The 19,374-nt window shown below is 40.5% G+C and overlaps 1 protein-coding gene across 3 annotated transcripts; it reads left to right on the forward strand.

The window, feature by feature from the left end:
• The first annotated feature begins 393 nt into the window (after positions 1-393).
• On the forward strand, positions 394-2,831 carry LOC145428944 (uncharacterized). Of its 3 annotated transcripts, XM_080302022.1 has the most exons (6): positions 394-638; positions 1,293-1,383; positions 1,461-1,595; positions 1,752-1,829; positions 2,011-2,165; positions 2,402-2,831. In XM_080302022.1, the coding sequence occupies exons 2-6, from the start codon at positions 1,302-1,304 to the stop codon at positions 2,516-2,518; spliced, it is 567 nt and encodes a 188-aa protein (XP_080158148.1). In that variant the 5' UTR covers positions 394-638; positions 1,293-1,301; the 3' UTR covers positions 2,519-2,831. The 3 variants fall into 3 exon arrangements, with proteins under 3 accessions (XP_080158148.1, XP_080158238.1, XP_080158198.1); XM_080302112.1 differs by lacking the exon at positions 2,402-2,831 and having other exon boundaries at positions 2,011-2,385; XM_080302072.1 differs by lacking the exon at positions 394-638 and having other exon boundaries at positions 743-1,383.
• The last annotated feature ends 16,543 nt before the right edge of the window (positions 2,832-19,374 follow it).

Raw genomic sequence — 19,374 nt, forward strand, 5'->3', positions numbered from 1 at the left:
CAAAAAAAGAAAGTTTCTGTTCTGGGGCTCTCTGTGCAACAACGATCCACTTTGACTTTGACAGTATTTTAGAAACCACAGGAGCGCCTTTCATGTCACACACATGTTAATAACATGGGAGTGACTGAAGTGTATAAACAGCAGCACCAATGACTGTAACAAATGTACTGCTGTGGGGATAAATGCTGAGGAAAGCAGTCGTTTGCTGGTGGAGCTGTTGGTTCAGGTGCAAATAAGTGGAAAGGATGCTGGACTGGAAGGTAAAGTGATTATAGAAGCCAAAAGAGCCCTAATGGGATAGACTGACATAAGAACAAAGCATCGTTAGCGATGGGCCTTACAGATGATTCTTTACTTCAACTCCTACAGAACAGTTATAATAATAAATGTACACAGCAAATCACTGGAGTTAAATATTCTGGAGTTAGGCATAAAAGTGCGCAAGAGTTACATTCCGGGAGTTTATTTTTCACCTTATACTACAGTCAGTGTTGGGGAGTACTCTAAAGCGGTGTAATATTTAGGTGTTCATTCACTGGGTGCTAAGGAGTCTAATTCAACACATTGCTGGTGTTGTTTGTCTGTCGACCGTTACAGCGCCTATCTGTGTTTCTTTCTTGGACTCCGACATGTAGGAGGTAAAAATACTTTATTTACTTTGGAATTTTCTGTGAGTGTAGTGATGTTATTTATATATATATATTCAGTTACATGGATGCACAAGTAAAATATAAAGTTAACTAACTAGCACTACATGTGTTTTCTGTATGTTATGCTGATTTGGAGATAGCAGCTAGGCTAATGCTAGTCAAAAGTTAGCTAATTTACTTATCTTACTGTATTTTAAGATACACATTTCACGTTGTCAATGAAAACGTTTATTTCTATTTCTTAATTTTAACACCAACGTTTAATTTAACGTTAGCTAACTACAGTAATATTCTGTTTAGACTCATGGTAATGGCCGTATTTAACCAAAGAGAGGTGCAGCCTGCACTGATGAGATGTTGAGGTACCATTAACATCAGTTAGTTAGTCCTGCTGCACACTGAGACATGCACACAACCCTGTCTCCAGAACTGTAAAGACAAGGACACAGCAAACATGCAGTCACATTGTCTGCTAAACCAGCCTAGCTAAATAGATTTTAAGCAATATTTAGTGTGGACAGGCTAACTCAATGTAAGACAGTGTTCGTTGATTAAGTTATACACAGTTTACATAGAGTTACCATAAACAACCTCTTCTTCTTGTGTTGTGTTTCATAGTAGTAAAGGTATTTTTTTCCGTAGGTGGCCAAGATGTTGATAAAAGTAAAACACAGAGAGACAAAGAAATATGCAAAATTGGAAGAAGTCAGCTTCACAGATTTTGTGAGAGCAGGTAAGTTATGGTTTGTACTAAGTCATTAAAGAAGAAATGATAATGTTGTTATTAACTAAGTGATGATTTTACTTCAGTGCAGCAGAAGTTTCTCATACCAGAAAATGCAGCACTGAAAGTCACGGATGAGCAGGGTATAGAGGTGGATGAGGATATCTTTCCTGAACTTGCAGCAGTCAAAGAGGTGTGTTTTGTCATCTATACAGCTGAAGGTAAGTAAATATATGCTCTGATAGATTTTGAAGGATTTGATTTGTACAGTTACTCTTAAATAAACATTTTTAATTTGTCTAATATCCTGTGGTAACAATCACAAAATGCTGTTTTCATGGCTCAACAGTAAGTTGGATTTATCACATGCATTTCAGACATCCTGGAAACACAATCATCCAAGAAGCTGCGTGACTGCTCAGACCTAACACACTATGTGACACTCACACCTTGTGGTATGTAAATTGTATATTACCATAATAAAATACAAAATAACCATCTGTTCTCCTGGGAGAAAGTATAATTTAATCAAACCGTGCAATTTACTGGCCCTGTGTGCATAAATGGTATCTTTGTTGTGTTGTGTTTTTGATTGTATATACCTTGTATTCTAATATTTTTATTTGTCACCCTCAGATTTGACTGTCCTGAAGCAACATGTGGAAGAGCCCTCCTCTCCAAGTCTAACAGATACATTGTCTGTCTCAACCACCAGCAGTCAGAGCAGTGACACAAGTGATGCCGGACTTCAAATGGTTCAGCCTCTATTGGACAGCATACATGAAAGAAATGTAGATACAGTACTTAATTGACTTATACTTGACTCTTTAGTTGCCATTACTTGAAAAAGCTTAAACACGAAGATAAAACAGATTAGAGAAAAATAATTTAATATAGTATTTCATGTAGTTTGCTCTGCAACTGTAGTGTGTAATAAGACTTGCTCTCTCTCTCTCGCTCTCTCTCTGTTTTTGTTATGCATGTTAACCATGAAACGTGTTTCCATGATCAGTGTCCTACTTTTCAGGTAAATGAAACCATTTTTAAGAAGATACTGGTCCTAGAAAGGGAGAAAGTAAGACATTTCAAATGTTTTGATGCCCAAATGTCATATGGGTGTGATTCACAATTTTATGTTCTGTGAGAGAGTTGCATTACTTAATTTGTTGGCTTGATGGAGACTTTACAGAGTCTTCCTCACGTTAACACTGCATTACAAGAAGTGCTTATTCTGTAGTCATTTTTTTCCTTTAATTCTGTTTTTTTTTTTCTTTTCGCCCAATGTTAGGCCTTTCTGACCTCAACTGTTTAGCTGCCAATAATGGTGGATATTATGCTATTACAGTACTGTTACACAGAATGTATGTTAATCCATGCAGCATTCATATTTGAATATGTTATTTTTGATAAATAAAATCCATACATTCATAATAATCACTATTGTGTTTTTGTAGTAATTTGCACCAAAAACCTAAAACTTTTTTCAATTGATGAGTAACACTACAAAAGAGTTAATATCAAACTTAACTCTAGTTATGAGTTAAATTTTACTCTATATGGTAGTAGAAATTTCACTCCGTGAGAGTTTAGTTTTAACTCCTATAAAGAGTTGAAAAATCAACTCCCGGAAAAGAGTTACTCTAACTCTGCACTAGAGTTCATTCGATGGTCACGCATGTACACTCAAATGTAGTTAATCTGAACTCCCTGAGAGTTTATTCCAAAGACCAGAATTTGCTGTGTATGAGTCATTTATGAGTAATAAATTAGATTTTTATTGAGAAGAGACACACCATATGAAAATAAACCACAAAATAAAAGTTGGTAGGTGGTACTAGTTGGTATAAGATGTAAGTGTAACTGCACCAAAATGGAAACAGGATATAAAGGAATTCAAAGGAATACTGAAGTGCAGACAAAGGTGAAGACATTTCTCCCACATAAAGTATAACAGATGATGATGAAGAAGAGGTCTTTACCACGTTCTAATAGAAACTTAAAAAAATGTCAGGTAGGCTCTTAGTACTCGAAGGCTACAAGCATCAATCCACATTTTCTGGTGCTGGAGTAACATTTTTGCAAACAGCAGATCTGGTTTGCTGATGTGAACATGACGAGTTGAGAGCTCAGCGTCAGTAGTCCTGTTTTTGCCATCGTTACAGATCTGTTTATGTCACGGTTGACGATGGCCAGCCGTGGGGAAGTAAGGAAGGAGGACCCAGGCGCGGAGCTCGGAATATCAGCAGTGCGTTTATTTACAGTGAAAGGAAACAAACAACAATAAATCCCCGTGCTCTCCCGTGACTCCCGTGTCGTGCCCTCCTTGTGCTCTCTGCTCCCATGTGTCTGCACTCCCCGTGCTCGCTGCTCTTCTGGCTTCCCACGCTCCTCCTGCAGGAAACAATAGCGGCAGCTGTCAGGACACTTAACTATAGCAGGCATGCACTCGCTGACTAAACCTAAACTGGAAGACTAACGTGGAGTCTCACATAGTGATCCCGCGTTGGTGGAGGCTTCACCACACCATTAACAGTAGCATCCCCAGGCTTCTACCTTTCTACCTTTAAAACCCAGCAAAGACTGATAAGTTCGCTGCAATTTCCAGTGTGTGGGGATCATTTGTCACCAACTGCATCACGTGCTACAACCCTGGTCTACATATCACCGTTGATGAACAGCTTTTCCCATCAAAGACTTGGTGCTGTTTCCTGCAGTATATTGCAAGTAAACCTGACAAGTTTGGGATCAAGTTTTGGGTGGCTTGCGACCTAAAATCCAAGTACATTTGCAATGTCTTCCCATATCTTGGCAAGGACCCCAATCGTCCCACTGGGGAGAGACTTTCTGAAAATGTTGTAATGAGGCTGATGGAACCATTCCTAGACAAGGGCAGAAATGTTACCACGGACAATTTTTTCACATCGCTTTCACTTGCGCAAAAACTTCTTAGACGGAAAACCACCATCCTCGGCACAGTCAACAAGATTCGCAGGGAAATTCCTCAATCCACTCAAACCCCCACTTCCCTCCCTCCAGAATTCCCAGGTAACAACCTAATATACATATGAATGACTAGCCAATTTAGCTTCCACTTGGCTGAAGCTAAAGCTTAGCTAAAAGCCTACCAGCCATTTGGCTGCTCTCCGGGTTTTAAAGGTAGAAAAGCCAAATGGCTGCTCTCCGGGATTAAGTAGCTCCCTCCACTGACGCTGATCAGCTCCAGGTGTGTGGCATCCTCCTTGGGCGTGGCCAGTCATCCACAGGCCTGACAGTGCCTGTAGCCCGGTCTCCTGGTTACAGCCACAACCACGCACGCACGCACGCACGCACGCACGCGCGCGCACACACACACACACACACACACACACACACACACACACACACACACACACACACCTCCCTATACATAGACACATGGAACAAAACCCCAGACAGCAGAACAGTGCACACACATACACCAAATAATAGTAATAACAATAATAATAATAATAACGACAACAACAACAACAAAAGTCCACACTGCTCACCCGGCTCTGGAGGACTCGGGTCCGTGGCATTTTAACAATACAACACAATGAGTACTGTCACACATTCACTGGGTTTCTCACATAAAATAAGAAAATGTCATAGAGAAAGGTTTACAGTGACATAGTTTTTACCTTTTCACTTACTTGTAAAGTCTGTTTACACGGGCGATGTCTTTGGCACTCATCTGTTTGCCATGTCCAAAGTCGAGCTTATGTCTGGGCCGAGCAAGAATGGTTGGACTCCGGTTTCTGGAGAAGGCATGTCTAAAGAAAAACAAAAACATGTTTGTTAAAAAGAGTAAGGGAACACAAACACATACGTATATCAGGGATATTTATGATTAAGGAGGTAAGATTATTAGGAATTCTTTCCTGCATATTATTTTTCCTCTCTCTGTTTTTTTGTAGGCTAATGCAATGACTTAATGTAGTGTCAGTCTGTGAAAGTTTTGCACCAATTTCTATGCAAATTTAGGAACACTCACACTTACCGAGAAGACTGTTTTTGTCAGCTGAATTAAACTTATTCATAGTAACTAGTTCTGACACTTTTAGTCAAATTTTCCAGGAAAAAAATGGGCCGCATGCTGTACAAAGAAAGTCTGTGCAAATCCTATGACTCCACTTTAAGAAACCAAGTTTGACATTGATTTACTCCTGAAAATACATATGTAAGGATTCACACAAAGAATTACTTCCTATAGTGCATGACAGATTTAAAGTCATAAGTAGTTTCCAAGTTGTTAGTCTGCACCTTCTTGAAGTTGTGTTCGTGTCCTGCACAGGAATTGAAAAAAGAGCAAAGACTTAAACACGAATGTTGGTTTTCTCAGCTGCCTTCCAACCTCCAAATCTTTTTCCAGGTTTAGGTTGCATGGAGTGTCTCGTTATTCATTAAATGCCACAAAATCTAAGCAGGAGCATTTCATTTTCCTGGGAAGCAAGGCTGTAATGAGACATTTTAAAGTAACTTAGCAACATCTGCATTCATTGTACAGCACATAAAAATACACCCAAGCTGAGCTGACCTGGCTCGATGTTTTCAGTGTGGATGTAGACGTGCTTGTCTCTGTCAGAGCGAGAGTGCTCGTGGCGAAAGCCCAGAGCATGGAGAACCTCATGTTGTACAGTGGCCATTTTCAGGATTTTTTCAAGGAGATTTCCTGTTTCCCCCCCGACGGCCCACTTTGGATGAACACCTGATGTACACATAGTGAAATCAGAAAGACAGGTTATTATAGGTATCTGATGGTGTTGACAAAATACCCGACTTTCTCTCATAACACATTTTTCTGACAGAAGTCATCTTGTTTTTCATCATTTGTTTATGGCCTCTACAAGCCTCCTAAATTAAGCTCTTTCTACAAAAAAAAAAAAAATTTAATCTTGGATTACATCAACTTTGGTGTTGACGGACTATGGTTGTGATACAGAGTTTTATCAGAAAGGTATGCCATAAATGAAATAAAATAAAAAAGATTATCACAGCAGTGACCTCATGGCATGTGTATCAAACAGGAAGTGGTAAGGGGTCCTCAGAGTGTAAGCTACCCACAATAATTCCAGATTTTTTTGTACTTTTAAAAAAATCTGATGGTGTTGACAAAAACTCTGGACACGATTTTAATCACTTAAAAAAATGTGTAAAAATAAATTTTCAATTGCACATTTTGATATTCTATAAGGTATTGACTTAAATACTTAGTGACAAGAGCCATGATGTTAAATTTTACATTACTTTTAATTTTCCTTCTGTATTTTAATACACTCAACAAAAATATAAACGCAACACCTTTGTTACTGCTCCCATTCCCCATGGGATGGACGTAGAGACCTAAAATTCATTCCAGATACACAATATAACCATCCCTCCCAAACAGTGGTCACAAATCAGTCCAAATGTGTGGTAGTGGGCACATCTGCCATATTGAGATAATCCATCCCACCTCACAGGTGTGCCACATCAGGATGCTGATCTGACATCATGAGTAGTGCACAGGTGTACCTCAGACTGCCCACAACAAAAGGCCACCCTGGAATGTGCAGTTTTTTGGGCTATTGGGGGTCTGGGGACCCAGAACCGGTCAGTATCTGGTGTGACCACCATTTGCCTCATGCAGTGCAACACATCGTCACATGGAGTCTGTCAGATTGTCAATTGTGGCCTGTGGAATGTTGGTCCACTCCACTTCAATGGCTGTGCGAGGTTGTTGGATATTCGTGGGAACTGGTACACGCTGTCGTATACGCCGGTCAAGCACATCCCGAACATGCTCAATGGATGACATGTCTGGTGAGTATGCTGGCCATGCAAGAACTGGGACATTCTCAGCTGCCATCTGCCCTGAACAATGTGAACCATGATTCATCCGTGAAGCGCACACCTCTCCAACGTGCCAGACGCCATCGAATGTGAGCATTTGCCCACACAAGTCTGTTACGGCGACGAGCTGGAGTCAGGTCAAGACCCCGATGAGGACGACGAGCATGCAGTTGAGCGTCCCTGAGACGGTTTCTGACAGTTTGTGCAGAAATTGTTTGGTTGTGCAAACCAATTGTTCCAGCAGCTATCTGGGTGGCTGGTCTCAGACGATCTTGGAGGTGAACCTGCTGGATGTGGAGGTCCTGGGCTGGTGTGGTTACACGAGGTCTGCGGTTGTGAGGCCGGTTGGATGTGCTGCCATATTCTCTGAAACGCCTGTGGAGACGGCTTATGGTTGAGAAATGAACATTCAATGCGCGGGCGACAGATCTGGTTGACATTCCTGCTGTCAGCATGCCAATTGCACGCTCCCTCATTGCTTGTGGCATCTGTGGCATTTTGCTGTGAGACAAAACTGCACATTCCAGGGTGGCCTTTTGTTGTGGGCAGTCTGAGGTACACCTGTGCACTACTCATGATGTCAGATCAGCATCCTGATGTGGCACACCTGTGAGGTGGGATGGATTATCTCAATATGGCAGATGTGCCCACTACCATACATTTGGACTGATTTGTGACCACTGTTTGGGAGGGATGGTTATATTGTGTATCTGGAATGAATTTTAGGTCTCTACGTCCATCCCATGGGGAATGGGAGCAGTAACAAAGGTGTTGCGTTTATATTTTTGTTGAGTGTATGACAAAATATAAAAAGAAAGACCAAAATGACCAAACCTTAGCCAATTAAATATGTTTAGGGATAATTTTAGTTAGAAATTGTGTTACATTAATGACTTAAATAAAGGGCTGTTATGTGTTAACAGGTACTTTTATTTTAGAAGAAGGTCCAAACGCATCTATCTGGAGGCACAATAAACAGTTTACAAGCACTGACATTAACAACAAAGTTAAAAACAGTCACAACACAAAGACATTCATTTGCATTTCCAGATAATTATCAAATAGATTAAATATTAAATTAAAACAACATCACACATAATTGTAAAAAACAAGTGAATATAACTTTCCAAATATAAACTTCAGATCTCTATATTACATTTGTTTCCAATATTTTTACAGGACAACAGGCCGAGCTGAAGAGTCTGGATTCTGGTTGTTTCTTGCCGTCCTTAAAACTTCTGGTTAATGGAAGAAACATAAAACAAACTGAGTGCCGTGTATTATTCGTTGTGTTTCATATGTTAATAGAATGACTTTCTTATAGTAGTATTATACTATAAGAAAGTCATTCTATTTGGTTTATTATTTTACTCACGATCTTTTACCAGCAGCCATAAAGCTTGTTTACACGGGCAATGTCATTGGCGCTCATCTCGCTAGCATAGCCAAAGATAAGGTTAGCATTGGACTTGGCCACAATGGTGGGCTGCCCATTTTTGGAGAAGGCATTTCTAAATGAAAACACAAAGAGATCGGTTCACACACAGCACAGACTTTTTCCACAATCATGTATTAATGATATTTTTTGTATTTTTGCCAAATGAGCAGTGCACGAAAAAAAGATGAAATTGTAAGAAGCTAGCCATTAATGCATTTAAAAAAACAGGACTGCACCAAAGTAAAAACAAGAGATGTCACGATACCAATATCATAAATTTGCACATCTGCCAATACCAATATGAATCCAATATGGTCCATTTTATAATCAATAAAACTGTTTTTTATAAATATCTTGCTGCATTTTCTATAATTTCATACTCAAGTTCTAAAAAACAAAACACTAAAGCCATTCTGTTACATCGATACGCAAAGAAAATACACTGCACCCAAAATATTTCATAGTTCAGCAATACTGATCAATTTAATAAACTTAAACCGGCACAATCCTTCTTATTCTGGTAATTTAAAGAGTACTTAGTAGAAATATTAAACAACCTAACCTAATAGGGTTGCCAACTCCCATCAAAAAAATAGGGAACCACCCCCCCTCTCTGCCTCGTGATTATGTAATCAACTTTAATTTAATATATGTGTAAAAAATGCACAGAAATCAATTATTTTTCTACAATAATTAAATAGATTCAACATCTTTCTTCAGCTGAACTGCAGACTGCACAGATGGTATGGGCAAAAATTGTGGTCATAAATATTTTGTACTTGTAAATCAGTTTTGTATGTGTAAAAAGAATTTGTGTGTGGACTTAGCCAAAAAATAAGTGTGAAACCCTGCTCTCAAGTTTCAAGGTACAAGTACGAATTTTGACCCTATTTTTCTTCCTTTCATCTGATTGGTCAATGTCATGTCAATCACAAATGTAACTATCCAATCAGAGAACAGATGGGTTTGGCTATTGGAGGGGTGTTTTATGGAGCTTCAGGTCCTTGAAGGGAATAAATGCCCTTTTACATGCCACACCCCTGAGAAGAAAGTATACCACAACAAAAATGGCACCCATGAGGAAAAGTTTTGCCCGTGTTGATGTGGAATAAAGTTCCCAAAATATTAAGGACATTTTTGCCTCCGTCGTTACTTTCGCTGTTGATGCTGCAGTACTCAACAGGGCCAAAAACAAACAAGAGAGACGGGACTCGCGACAGAAAAGCCAATCAGCTGATCACTGATCAGTTTCATGATTGAAGTAGCAACAGGAGAGGGAGGGGGGGAGAAGAAGAGGCATTCGCTCCTTATTCAGTATCAGTTGTAAAGCTTCACTTGGGAATGCTTTACAAACATTCATAGATAAACTTACACACTTGCTTTACTTCTCTCTGGGATAACTTTCTCGGAGATGAAATGCCAGTTTGGGAGCACATAGCAAGGCTCCAAATGCTCAACCAGACCACCCACAGGTCTTGCACGCCACAGCCGCTCTATGACGTGATGCATAGGCTACTGCTCCGACGTGCAAAGGTTATGAGCTGAGTTATGCCATGTCGCAAGTTTTGTGAGGTGCTTTTGTGATATTTAATGGATCGGATTATATTTTTTAATTTCTCTCAGATATCCGATCCAGTAATTTAGGTCAGTATCGGACCTAAATCCATTGCACCATAAATCCAAGTGTTTATAGAGTCCAACTTACCAGAGGAACAGCAGTCATCAAGAGCAAGACAAGGAAAACTGGAGTCATGATGATGGTCCTCTGTAGTTTAACTTCAAAGCTAAAACAGGTCAGAAAATGCAGTGAGATAAATAAGAGGTAAAAGCAGGTGTCTGATACTGGATGCAGCAAGTGTAATCTCTTTATAGGGAACCCAGAGAGGTGTGACTGTGACTCATATAATGTCAGTCATAGATCAGTAACTTTCAATAGTTTTCATATAAAAACAAAAGGCAATAAATACATATAAGAATACAAATACTTCCCTTAAACTCATTTATGATTTTATGATTCATGCTTCTGTCAATCATTAGGTGTATTAGATAAAGGATGATTTCCTTTGTAAACAGGACATTTCAAAGCAAGTTTACAGTTCTGAGCAGTAGGGCGTGTACTGTATCTGTGTGATGGCAAACACATGGAAAGGAGCCTTGTGTGTGTGTGTGTGCATATAACGTAATGTAATAATGTAATCAGTGACAGTAGTATTTGTGTAAGCTTTTTAATTTCTAAAAGTCAGTGTTTTTAATCATTCTGCAATGCAATGATCCTTCCCTCTGTATTATTCATAACATACTGCTGCTCACTCCTGCCCCCCGCCCCCCCCCCCCGCCCCCCATGTACATGTGAGCAGTCACATTTCTATTTAAGATTTCTTTCTTTATACATGTGTGCATATATATTTATATATATTTAGTCTTTTAATGATTGTAATATTATTACTGTACTATACTGCTAAGAGACTTGTCTTCTGCTCGTCAAACACATTTCATTGCAATGTTGACCCTGTGTTAACTTGCATATGACAAATAAAACTGAAAATGAATATCAACAGTAACACAGCTGATCAAACAAGGTAACATACAAAAATATTTCAAGTTACTGTTTTTGAAGTTTTCCTATATATTGTGTGTATAAAGAGTTAAATAAGGCTCAGAGGGAGGATCCCTGTGGAGGTTATAATCATATGGTGTGGATTTGAACACAGAGGGAAGGATATATTCAAAGTGTACTGCTGACACAAAGGAGTTTCCTAACAGCTGACACTCAGTTTGAACCAAGCAGTGTTATATTATTATTATTACAATATGATTTTAATTAGCTGGCCCATGAAGGTTAAGTGATAGTGATCAATTAGGACAACATGAGTCAAGTCAAAGTAAACTTTGTTGCCATCTCTGTTATATACAGTACACAGTACACAGTATATTGAGAGAGGAGAAAACGAGGTTACATCAGTGCAAAAACCAAACAATAAATATAAGAAGAGTACAAAATAAATATACACTTTAAGACTACGGCAAAAGGATCAATAATTATTTACATTTTCAATTTACAGTTTTGAATTATTTAAAGTGACCTTGAATTCTGGGATCAGTGTTTTAAATAAGAGGGGCCATCATCAATTCTCCTGCCATTAATCCTGGCATTTATGATGAGGTCAAATTTTCAAACAGATGTTCATTAAAAAACAGTCTGTTTTTCACCAGTTGCAGGGATTCTGCCTTTCCACTCCTTGACACTGTTTGTTGATAGTAGTGATTATAAAGAGGTATTGGTGTATGTGACTTTGTCCTTTCCTGGTAAGTTAGGGGACGTGAGAGATAAAAGCTTGGCAAGTGAATGGCTTTCCTATATTACACTGGAGTTCCATGGTACAGAGCCAGATTGCACGTGTTATATTATGTGTAATTGTTTTATGCATCCTGTGATGGTCATGACACCAGGCCTGCATCCTGTCAGTGAGATCTGTCCTGCATGGTGAATTGCATGCAGTAGTGAGGGGAGAAAATGGGAGACTGGTCACTGAAAAAGACGGAGTGTTGTGGGCTCAGCAGTGTGCTCGGCGTGCTGAGCTTAGAGCTGTCATTGAGGCCCTGAAATTGGGGAAAGGGAAAAGAGTGAACATCTACACAGACTCAGCATATGTGTTTGGGGCTGCACATGTGGAACTGTGCCAGTGGAAACGGGCTGGATTTCGAACTTCAGCACAACAGCCCATCAAGCATGAAAAGGAAATGAAAAAGCTGGAAGCTCTTGTTGAGGAATATATATATTTTTTTCTTAGTGCTTATTTTCTGATTATATTGTTTTATGTATTTAAATAATAAAGGCCTGTATAAAGGAAGGCCAGCTTTGACTCACAAACAAACAGCTCAGCCAGACTAGAACTGTGCAGAACAGGAAGTCTTGCGTAGAGCTGCAGAGGCAGTATATTAAGAACAGGAAACAGATGCAGACAGAAAAAGCAGAACTAGACACACACACACACACACACACACATGAAGTAAGGACAGAGGTAAAAGAAGTTGTTGTGATTGAAAACTGTGTGACGTGTAAGTTGTGCCAAAAATAACATGAGGAGCTAGGGTGCAGACGTTTTTGCAGCTATAGGGCAGACTTGTAGTATTGAAATAGATCAAGTGATGATTTAGTAGGGGAGGAGCGAGCGGATTAAAACATAGGCGAAATCATTTTAATGCTTTAGATCTACAAATGCTTACCACCGTGCGGATCTCTCTACCAGAAGCCATTTGAATAAAATGATTATAAATATTCTGACCACTCTGAGTCTGAATTTTCTCTGTCCAGTAAAAGAATAAAAAGAATTGGGTCCAATATTTGGTGCCGAAAACCCAGGATTCTTTTACGGCTGAGAGGACAATTCAGCCCAAGGTGGGATCGTGAAATGAGGCGAACAGAGGACCGGTCCAATAGAATTTGAAGGTAAGCACCACCTGTTAAATCAAAGTGTGCATATTGGATGAATTCCAAATTATCTGTTCGCTCAGTTAACGAGCTTCACTGTTAAATTGGCTCAGTAGTTCTGAATTGGAAAACTAAACTAAATTATAAAGTCTGTTTGGTAGATTTCTGGTGAATGCACGTGGTGATATTGTGTAATTTGTGAGAAGAAAAGTAAAAGTCTGGAGAAATATGTGATGAATGTTTATTGCTGTACATATTGGGGTGAACTTTAAAGTTGATGTGTTGAGTGTATTGTCAAGTTTATTTCGTCAGCCAAGAGAAAGGAAACTGAGATAGGTAATTGGGAACAGTTTTATGGGTATCAAGTCCCAGTGGTCAGAGTGCTAGGCCCGGCCATCAAACAAAAACTGGTGATTCAAGCCCTTCTGTGATGCGGTTTGAGTCTTCAGTGATGGTTCTAGATTCATCTGAATAAATTCATTAGAACTGGGGTCGGCGTACCCCTAGAAGCGCGAATTCTGTTCCAGTCTTGGAATCCTCACTTCCTAGCAGACGTGTTAGGTGGACCGGCGGCGTCCGGAGTTTCTAGGTTGGCTAAAACCTTACCGACTCGGGACCGGTAAAATAGCCAGTGGCTGCATCATTGAGTTAGTCCACTTAGAGGGGTTAAAGTATTTTCTCCTTGGGTTGTTGGACAATAACCAGTGTGTGTAGTCCACTTAGAGGGGTTAAAAGTCCTCTCGATTCGCACTTAGTGGTCAGCAGAGCGAGGCTCGGGCATCAGTCAAAACGGGCGGTTCGAGTCCCCCATGGTGCTTCTAATGTTTTCTAAGGATGAAAGGTTAAATGGTTAAAAGTCAACTGAGGTGTTAAATTCCTTCTTTGGCGCTTGTGGCTTTGTTGTAGTGTGGATAAATGTGATCTGTGTTGTGAGATATCTTGAAGCTCAGATGAATCATAGGGGTGATTGCGTAATAAAAGTTGAGAAAAATTGTGAAACTGATGAAATACAGGGCAATGAGGGGTGGGTGTGTGTGTGTAAGAAGCACTGGGTGAGTGTGTGTGTCTGTGATAGGAAGTGAAAGTGTCTGCATGCAGTTTGAAAGAGAGTGGCTGTGTGTGCAACGAGTGAGAAATAGAGACGTTTCAAAGTGAAAACAGAGGGATCAGAATGAACGTGTTAATAAGTAGTGATAAAAATGATATTAAATAAATGTCTTAGTGTGTTAATACAGGTGCCCATGGACATGGCTCAACCTCCTCGATGAGTACAGCGGCAAATTGATAGGTTAACTTAATTGGAACAACAAACAGGCCAGGTTTTGGCTAAAAATTTCACAGTTTCACTTCTCATACTGTGCTTATCCTGAGAAGAAGAAGAAGACTTTGACCACTCTGAGTCTGCATTTTCTCTGTCCAGTAAAAGCATAAAAAGAACTGGGTCCAATACTCTAAAAGGACCTTTGGAAGTGGCAATCATCAAATGCAAAGGTCACCATAATTCAGACACATGGGTAGTGAGAGGAAACAGAGTAGCCGATGAGGCGGCGAAGAAGGCGGCTGGATACACGGGAGTGAAATAGATGGTGAGTATGGGTATGGAGTATGAGGAAAATCCTGGATTGGAGAAGAAGGACATCATCAAACAGCAGGAGAAGGCCCAGCTGGAAGAGAAATCAGTATGGAGAGAAAGGGGTCCAGAAAAGTGGAGGAAATACGGAGAGGACCCAATGGGAGACCGGTTCTAACGGCGGGTCTGGCAGAGAGGTAGATCGGAGAGGCTCATGGCCTAGGACATGTGGGGGTGGCACAGATGGAGAGGAATCTCTGTCATTGGTGGCACCCATATTTGAAGGACATGGTGCGGGAGCATGTGAGGACTTACCTGATCTGTGGACAGTACAACTCTAAGGCAACAGTGAAGCCGGAGATGGGTAAGTTTCCCCTGCTCCAAATACCCAGGCAGGAGATTGTAATTGATTACACGGACATAGCTGTGTCCACAAAGGGGTTCAGATATCTGCTGGTTTATGTAGATAGTCTGACGGGGTGGCCAGAAGCATGGTCGGCGAGGAGAGAAGACAGTAAGACGGTGATTAAGTGTTTGGTGAACCGTTACATTCCTTGGCATGGTTTCCCCGAAAGAATTAGATCAGATAATGGGACTCATTTTAAAAGTAGACATCTTCAGGAGGTGAAAACTGTACTCTCGGTGTCCCAGTGGACCTTTGCCTCTTTGGATTGGATACGCAGACGCATACGACAACCTTGCTGTTCCTCCTCACGTCGTTCTCTCTGTCCTTGCCTATAAAATGCTTCATACTCTTCAGGTTCTTCAGTCTCGCTGAAATCCAGTCGATTTTTAGGTGTCTCATGATTCTCATCTTCTTTCACTGCAGCTGTTACACAACCACCCCACGAATCATCATCCCACTCTCTATCTTTTACTCTCATTTTTCGCGCCATCGCTGGAGTAAACTCTGGACACTTCTCCTGACTCCCTCGCTCCGGATCTCCCTCTATTTTCTTTACCAGTTTCTTAGGGGCCGGGAGCACAGCCGGGGTACCCCCTGTCCCTTTTGAAATTCTGTACCCAACTCGAATACTTGAATACGTCCAGGCTCTCTTCCCTTTCCTGCACTGGACTGCACCCTCTGTCTGCCTTCTGTGTCAGAGCTGGAGTGGGTAGTTCTTGAAACAGAATCGGTTCTTCACCCTCTTCACTTACCTCTCCCTGCGAGGCCTCCTTGGGGCCCCCTCCTGTGGCCATTCCCACTGTGGCTTTGTCCGGGCGAAGAGTCAAAGTTGATGGTCCCCGAGTTGAGCCTCACCACTGTGTCGTCCTCTTTCTCCATACTTCCGTCCATAACCACGAAAGTTGGGAAATTTCCTGAACACAATGGTAGGGCCGGGAGACGGTGGAGACGGGAGACCGTGCTTACCTTTTTCCTCCACTGGCTCCCTCATCCAATGCTCCACCCCCTGGCAACAAATTCCCCATCTCATTAGGTTGGCTCTTCTCTCCTCCTCCTCAAATTGTTTCCTAAATCCCCTTTTCCTCCATGTATTCCCTCCTTCCATCTCCTTTCTCAATTTCTTTCCCTTTTCTTCAGAAACTTGTGCAGCTTCTAGCAGTACTTTGGCTAGCGGGCGGCACATATTATCTGTCACCCCTTGCTCATCACATATTTCTTTAATTTCTCTTCGTTGGGCTGCCCGCTCCTCCTCCTTCTGTCAGTCTGCTTCACTGTGTGCAAAATGGTGACTGGCACCCGACAGTGTTATTACTGGGCAACCTATTCTAGTCTAAAGAACAGCATTTCAGTAAGTTTCCACTACAAGATGATTCTCTCTTATCTACTGCAATACAGGCAAACACGGGCGAGAGTCTACGACTAAAGGACATCTATTCTAATGCCTTTATTATTCAGGGATGTGTCCAATTAACACTACTTCTATATGATTATATAGCAGTTTTGATTAATATGAGATTAATATAAGGCACAGTAATAAAACACTCCATTCCAACACTGTGCATGTATGAACACAGACTGTCAGAGGTGTGGACTCGAGTCACATGACTTGGACTCGAGTCAGACTCGAGTCATTAATTTTATGACTTTAGACTTGACTTGAAAAAATGTTCTAAGACTTGTGACTTGACTTGGACTTTTACACCAATGACTTGGGACTTGAATTGGACTTGAACCGGTTTACTTGAAAAGACTTCATATTTCACCCCAAATATAAAATTTAACATGCATATTATATAGAGATTGAAAATGTGACGTCATTCAGGGGTAAAACCGCAAAGGATTCTGGGAACTCGTGGCAAGAGGTACTAGCGCACGCAGGCTTTCAATTGAAATCAGTCACACAGCGATAAAAAGAAACACAAAAATGTCAAGAAGCTGTTGTATTATTAACTGCAATAGCCGGTCGCATGACAGCCACGGGAAGCCGACGGGTAAAGAGATCGGTTGTTATCGGATTACGTCGTTGAAGAGAAATTGTTCAAGCCATGTTTCCGAAGTAACAAAGACGCGACTGGATTGCAGCCATTTGAAGACCAAATATAACGTCCCAGAACACTCCAGCTCACAGGTTAGTCTGCTCAAGCATTTACACGAAGGTCAGTGTTTTTTAGTAGTTAATACGTCATTTTCATAACATAATTGGTGAAATAGGTTACAAGCAAGTCTGGCGCTGAACAGAAATTGTCGCGCTATGCTCCTTTGTTTATTGTGCATAAATAGTGAATTGTCCTGATACAATATTGCGTTTCGCCTCTGTTATTATGGTACATTGACAAAAACATATACTTTTATTCACAGGATAAAACAGGTTTTTTGTATCACTAATTGCCCAGTACGATTACAGCATACAGTATTATTGTCACTGCTACATTTCTGTAACGCGTACCAGAAATTATTTCTACTGCTAATTAGTTACCATTGAGCTCAAAGGTCCTATTAATAAACGGTTAACGAATGTGTATTTATGAAGACAATTTGTGAGACTGGTAAACTTATGATAGGTACGATGGTCTTTCGTTCTACACGGTGCATTTCAAGGTCCTACACCCATCCATCGGTAAACTGTACCTGGGCTTGTTGCAGTGACCTGAAGTTACTAAACTTCATGAGTGTATGCACTTACTCCAAGAACCGTATGATTATAAATATGCATATAAATATGCTACAATGAGATAGCTGACTTCATCTAACTAGCAAATGTTGTCCAGGCTACGTTGGTGATGCAGTTTTTTTAAATATGTATGATATTTTTGTCATGCGATTTTAAAGCCGGTCCTACAACCGCATCCAAGAATAACATGCAGCTTATCTCAGAACTGTCGGTGAAAATTATTCTTGGAGCTAGGTTTAATTGAGCTGCATTTTAAAGAGGTGCAATTTCACAATTTGTGTATATTTTCTAAGTTCACTATTTTGTCATGTGTTGAGAAAAACACAGATTTAAAAATTACATGGTCTAATATTTACATTTACATATAACTGCAACATGCTTTTTTCGTTTTTTTTTTAAGACTCGAAAGGACTTGAAATTCAAAATTTCAGACTTGTGACTTTACTCGGACTTTTACACCAGTGACTTGAGACTCGACTCTGACTTGCCTGACATTACTTGAGACTTGACTTGAGACTTGAGGATAAAGACTTACTTGAGACTTGCAAAACAATGACTTGGTCCCACCTCTGGGACGCGGTATGAAAAGGGAAAAAAAAACAACGCTTGGACACTGTTAGCACAGGCGCCTACACAAACGCAAAGCAGGAGATGAAGCATAGCTGAATATGTTTCCAAACCAACTTCATTCTAAGCCAAAGACTAGAAAATATGGTGAAGCATATCTTCCCTTTGGTTTCACCTGCACAAGTGCCGAGGTAGGTCTCCCCTGCAGAATTAGTTTCCCCTGCGTTGGGAGCAGCGCTGGGCTGTTCAAATCACGGACAAACAGTATCCCACATTTTTGATTTTTAATTCACAAACACTTGCTGTAATAACTAACTACTCCTGACATGTTAGAGATGTTAGCTCTTTATACAGTAAAGTTACAGTGTGATACAAATAATATCAGGCTGATCCTGCCACGATTCGTTCCCCCTGTCTACACCACGGACAAAACAGTATTTTGTGTCTATCTGCTATTTTGCAATTCATCTCATGTAAGCAATAACATGGGTCACAGCGTGTTCGATTCGAAACGCCGTTTACGTGTGGACGAAAGGCCCGAACGCATAGAAACAGCTGGTGTAGGTGTTACAGCTACTGTGCTGGTTTGTATCATGTCCATCTGATATACTCCAATTTGTGCATGTAAATGGAGAGTCCTCTTCACACACTGATGTCAATCATGGTGTTCCACAGGGTTCAGTGCTAGGACCAATTCTGTTTACATTATACATGCTTCCCTTAGGCAGCATCATTAGAAGTATACATTTTCACTGCTATGCAGATGACACTCAGCTCTATCTATCTATGAAGCCAGATAACACACAGATAACAATTAGTTAAACTGCAGGAATGTCTTAAAGACATAAAGACCTGGATGGCCGCTAACTTTCTGCTTATTAATTCAGATAAAACTGAGGTTATTGTACTCGGCCCTGAAAATCTTAGAAATATGGTATCTAACCAGATTCTTACTCTGGATGGCATTACCTTGGCCTCCAGTAACACTGTGAGGAACCTTGGAGTTTGACCAATTTTTGACCAGGATATGTCCTTCAACGCACATATTAAACAAATATGTAAGACT

The sequence above is a fragment of the Astatotilapia calliptera genome, chromosome 1 (assembly GCF_964374335.1).
Source record: "Astatotilapia calliptera chromosome 1, fAstCal68.1, whole genome shotgun sequence".
Classification (NCBI taxonomy): domain Eukaryota; kingdom Metazoa; phylum Chordata; class Actinopteri; order Cichliformes; family Cichlidae; genus Astatotilapia; species Astatotilapia calliptera.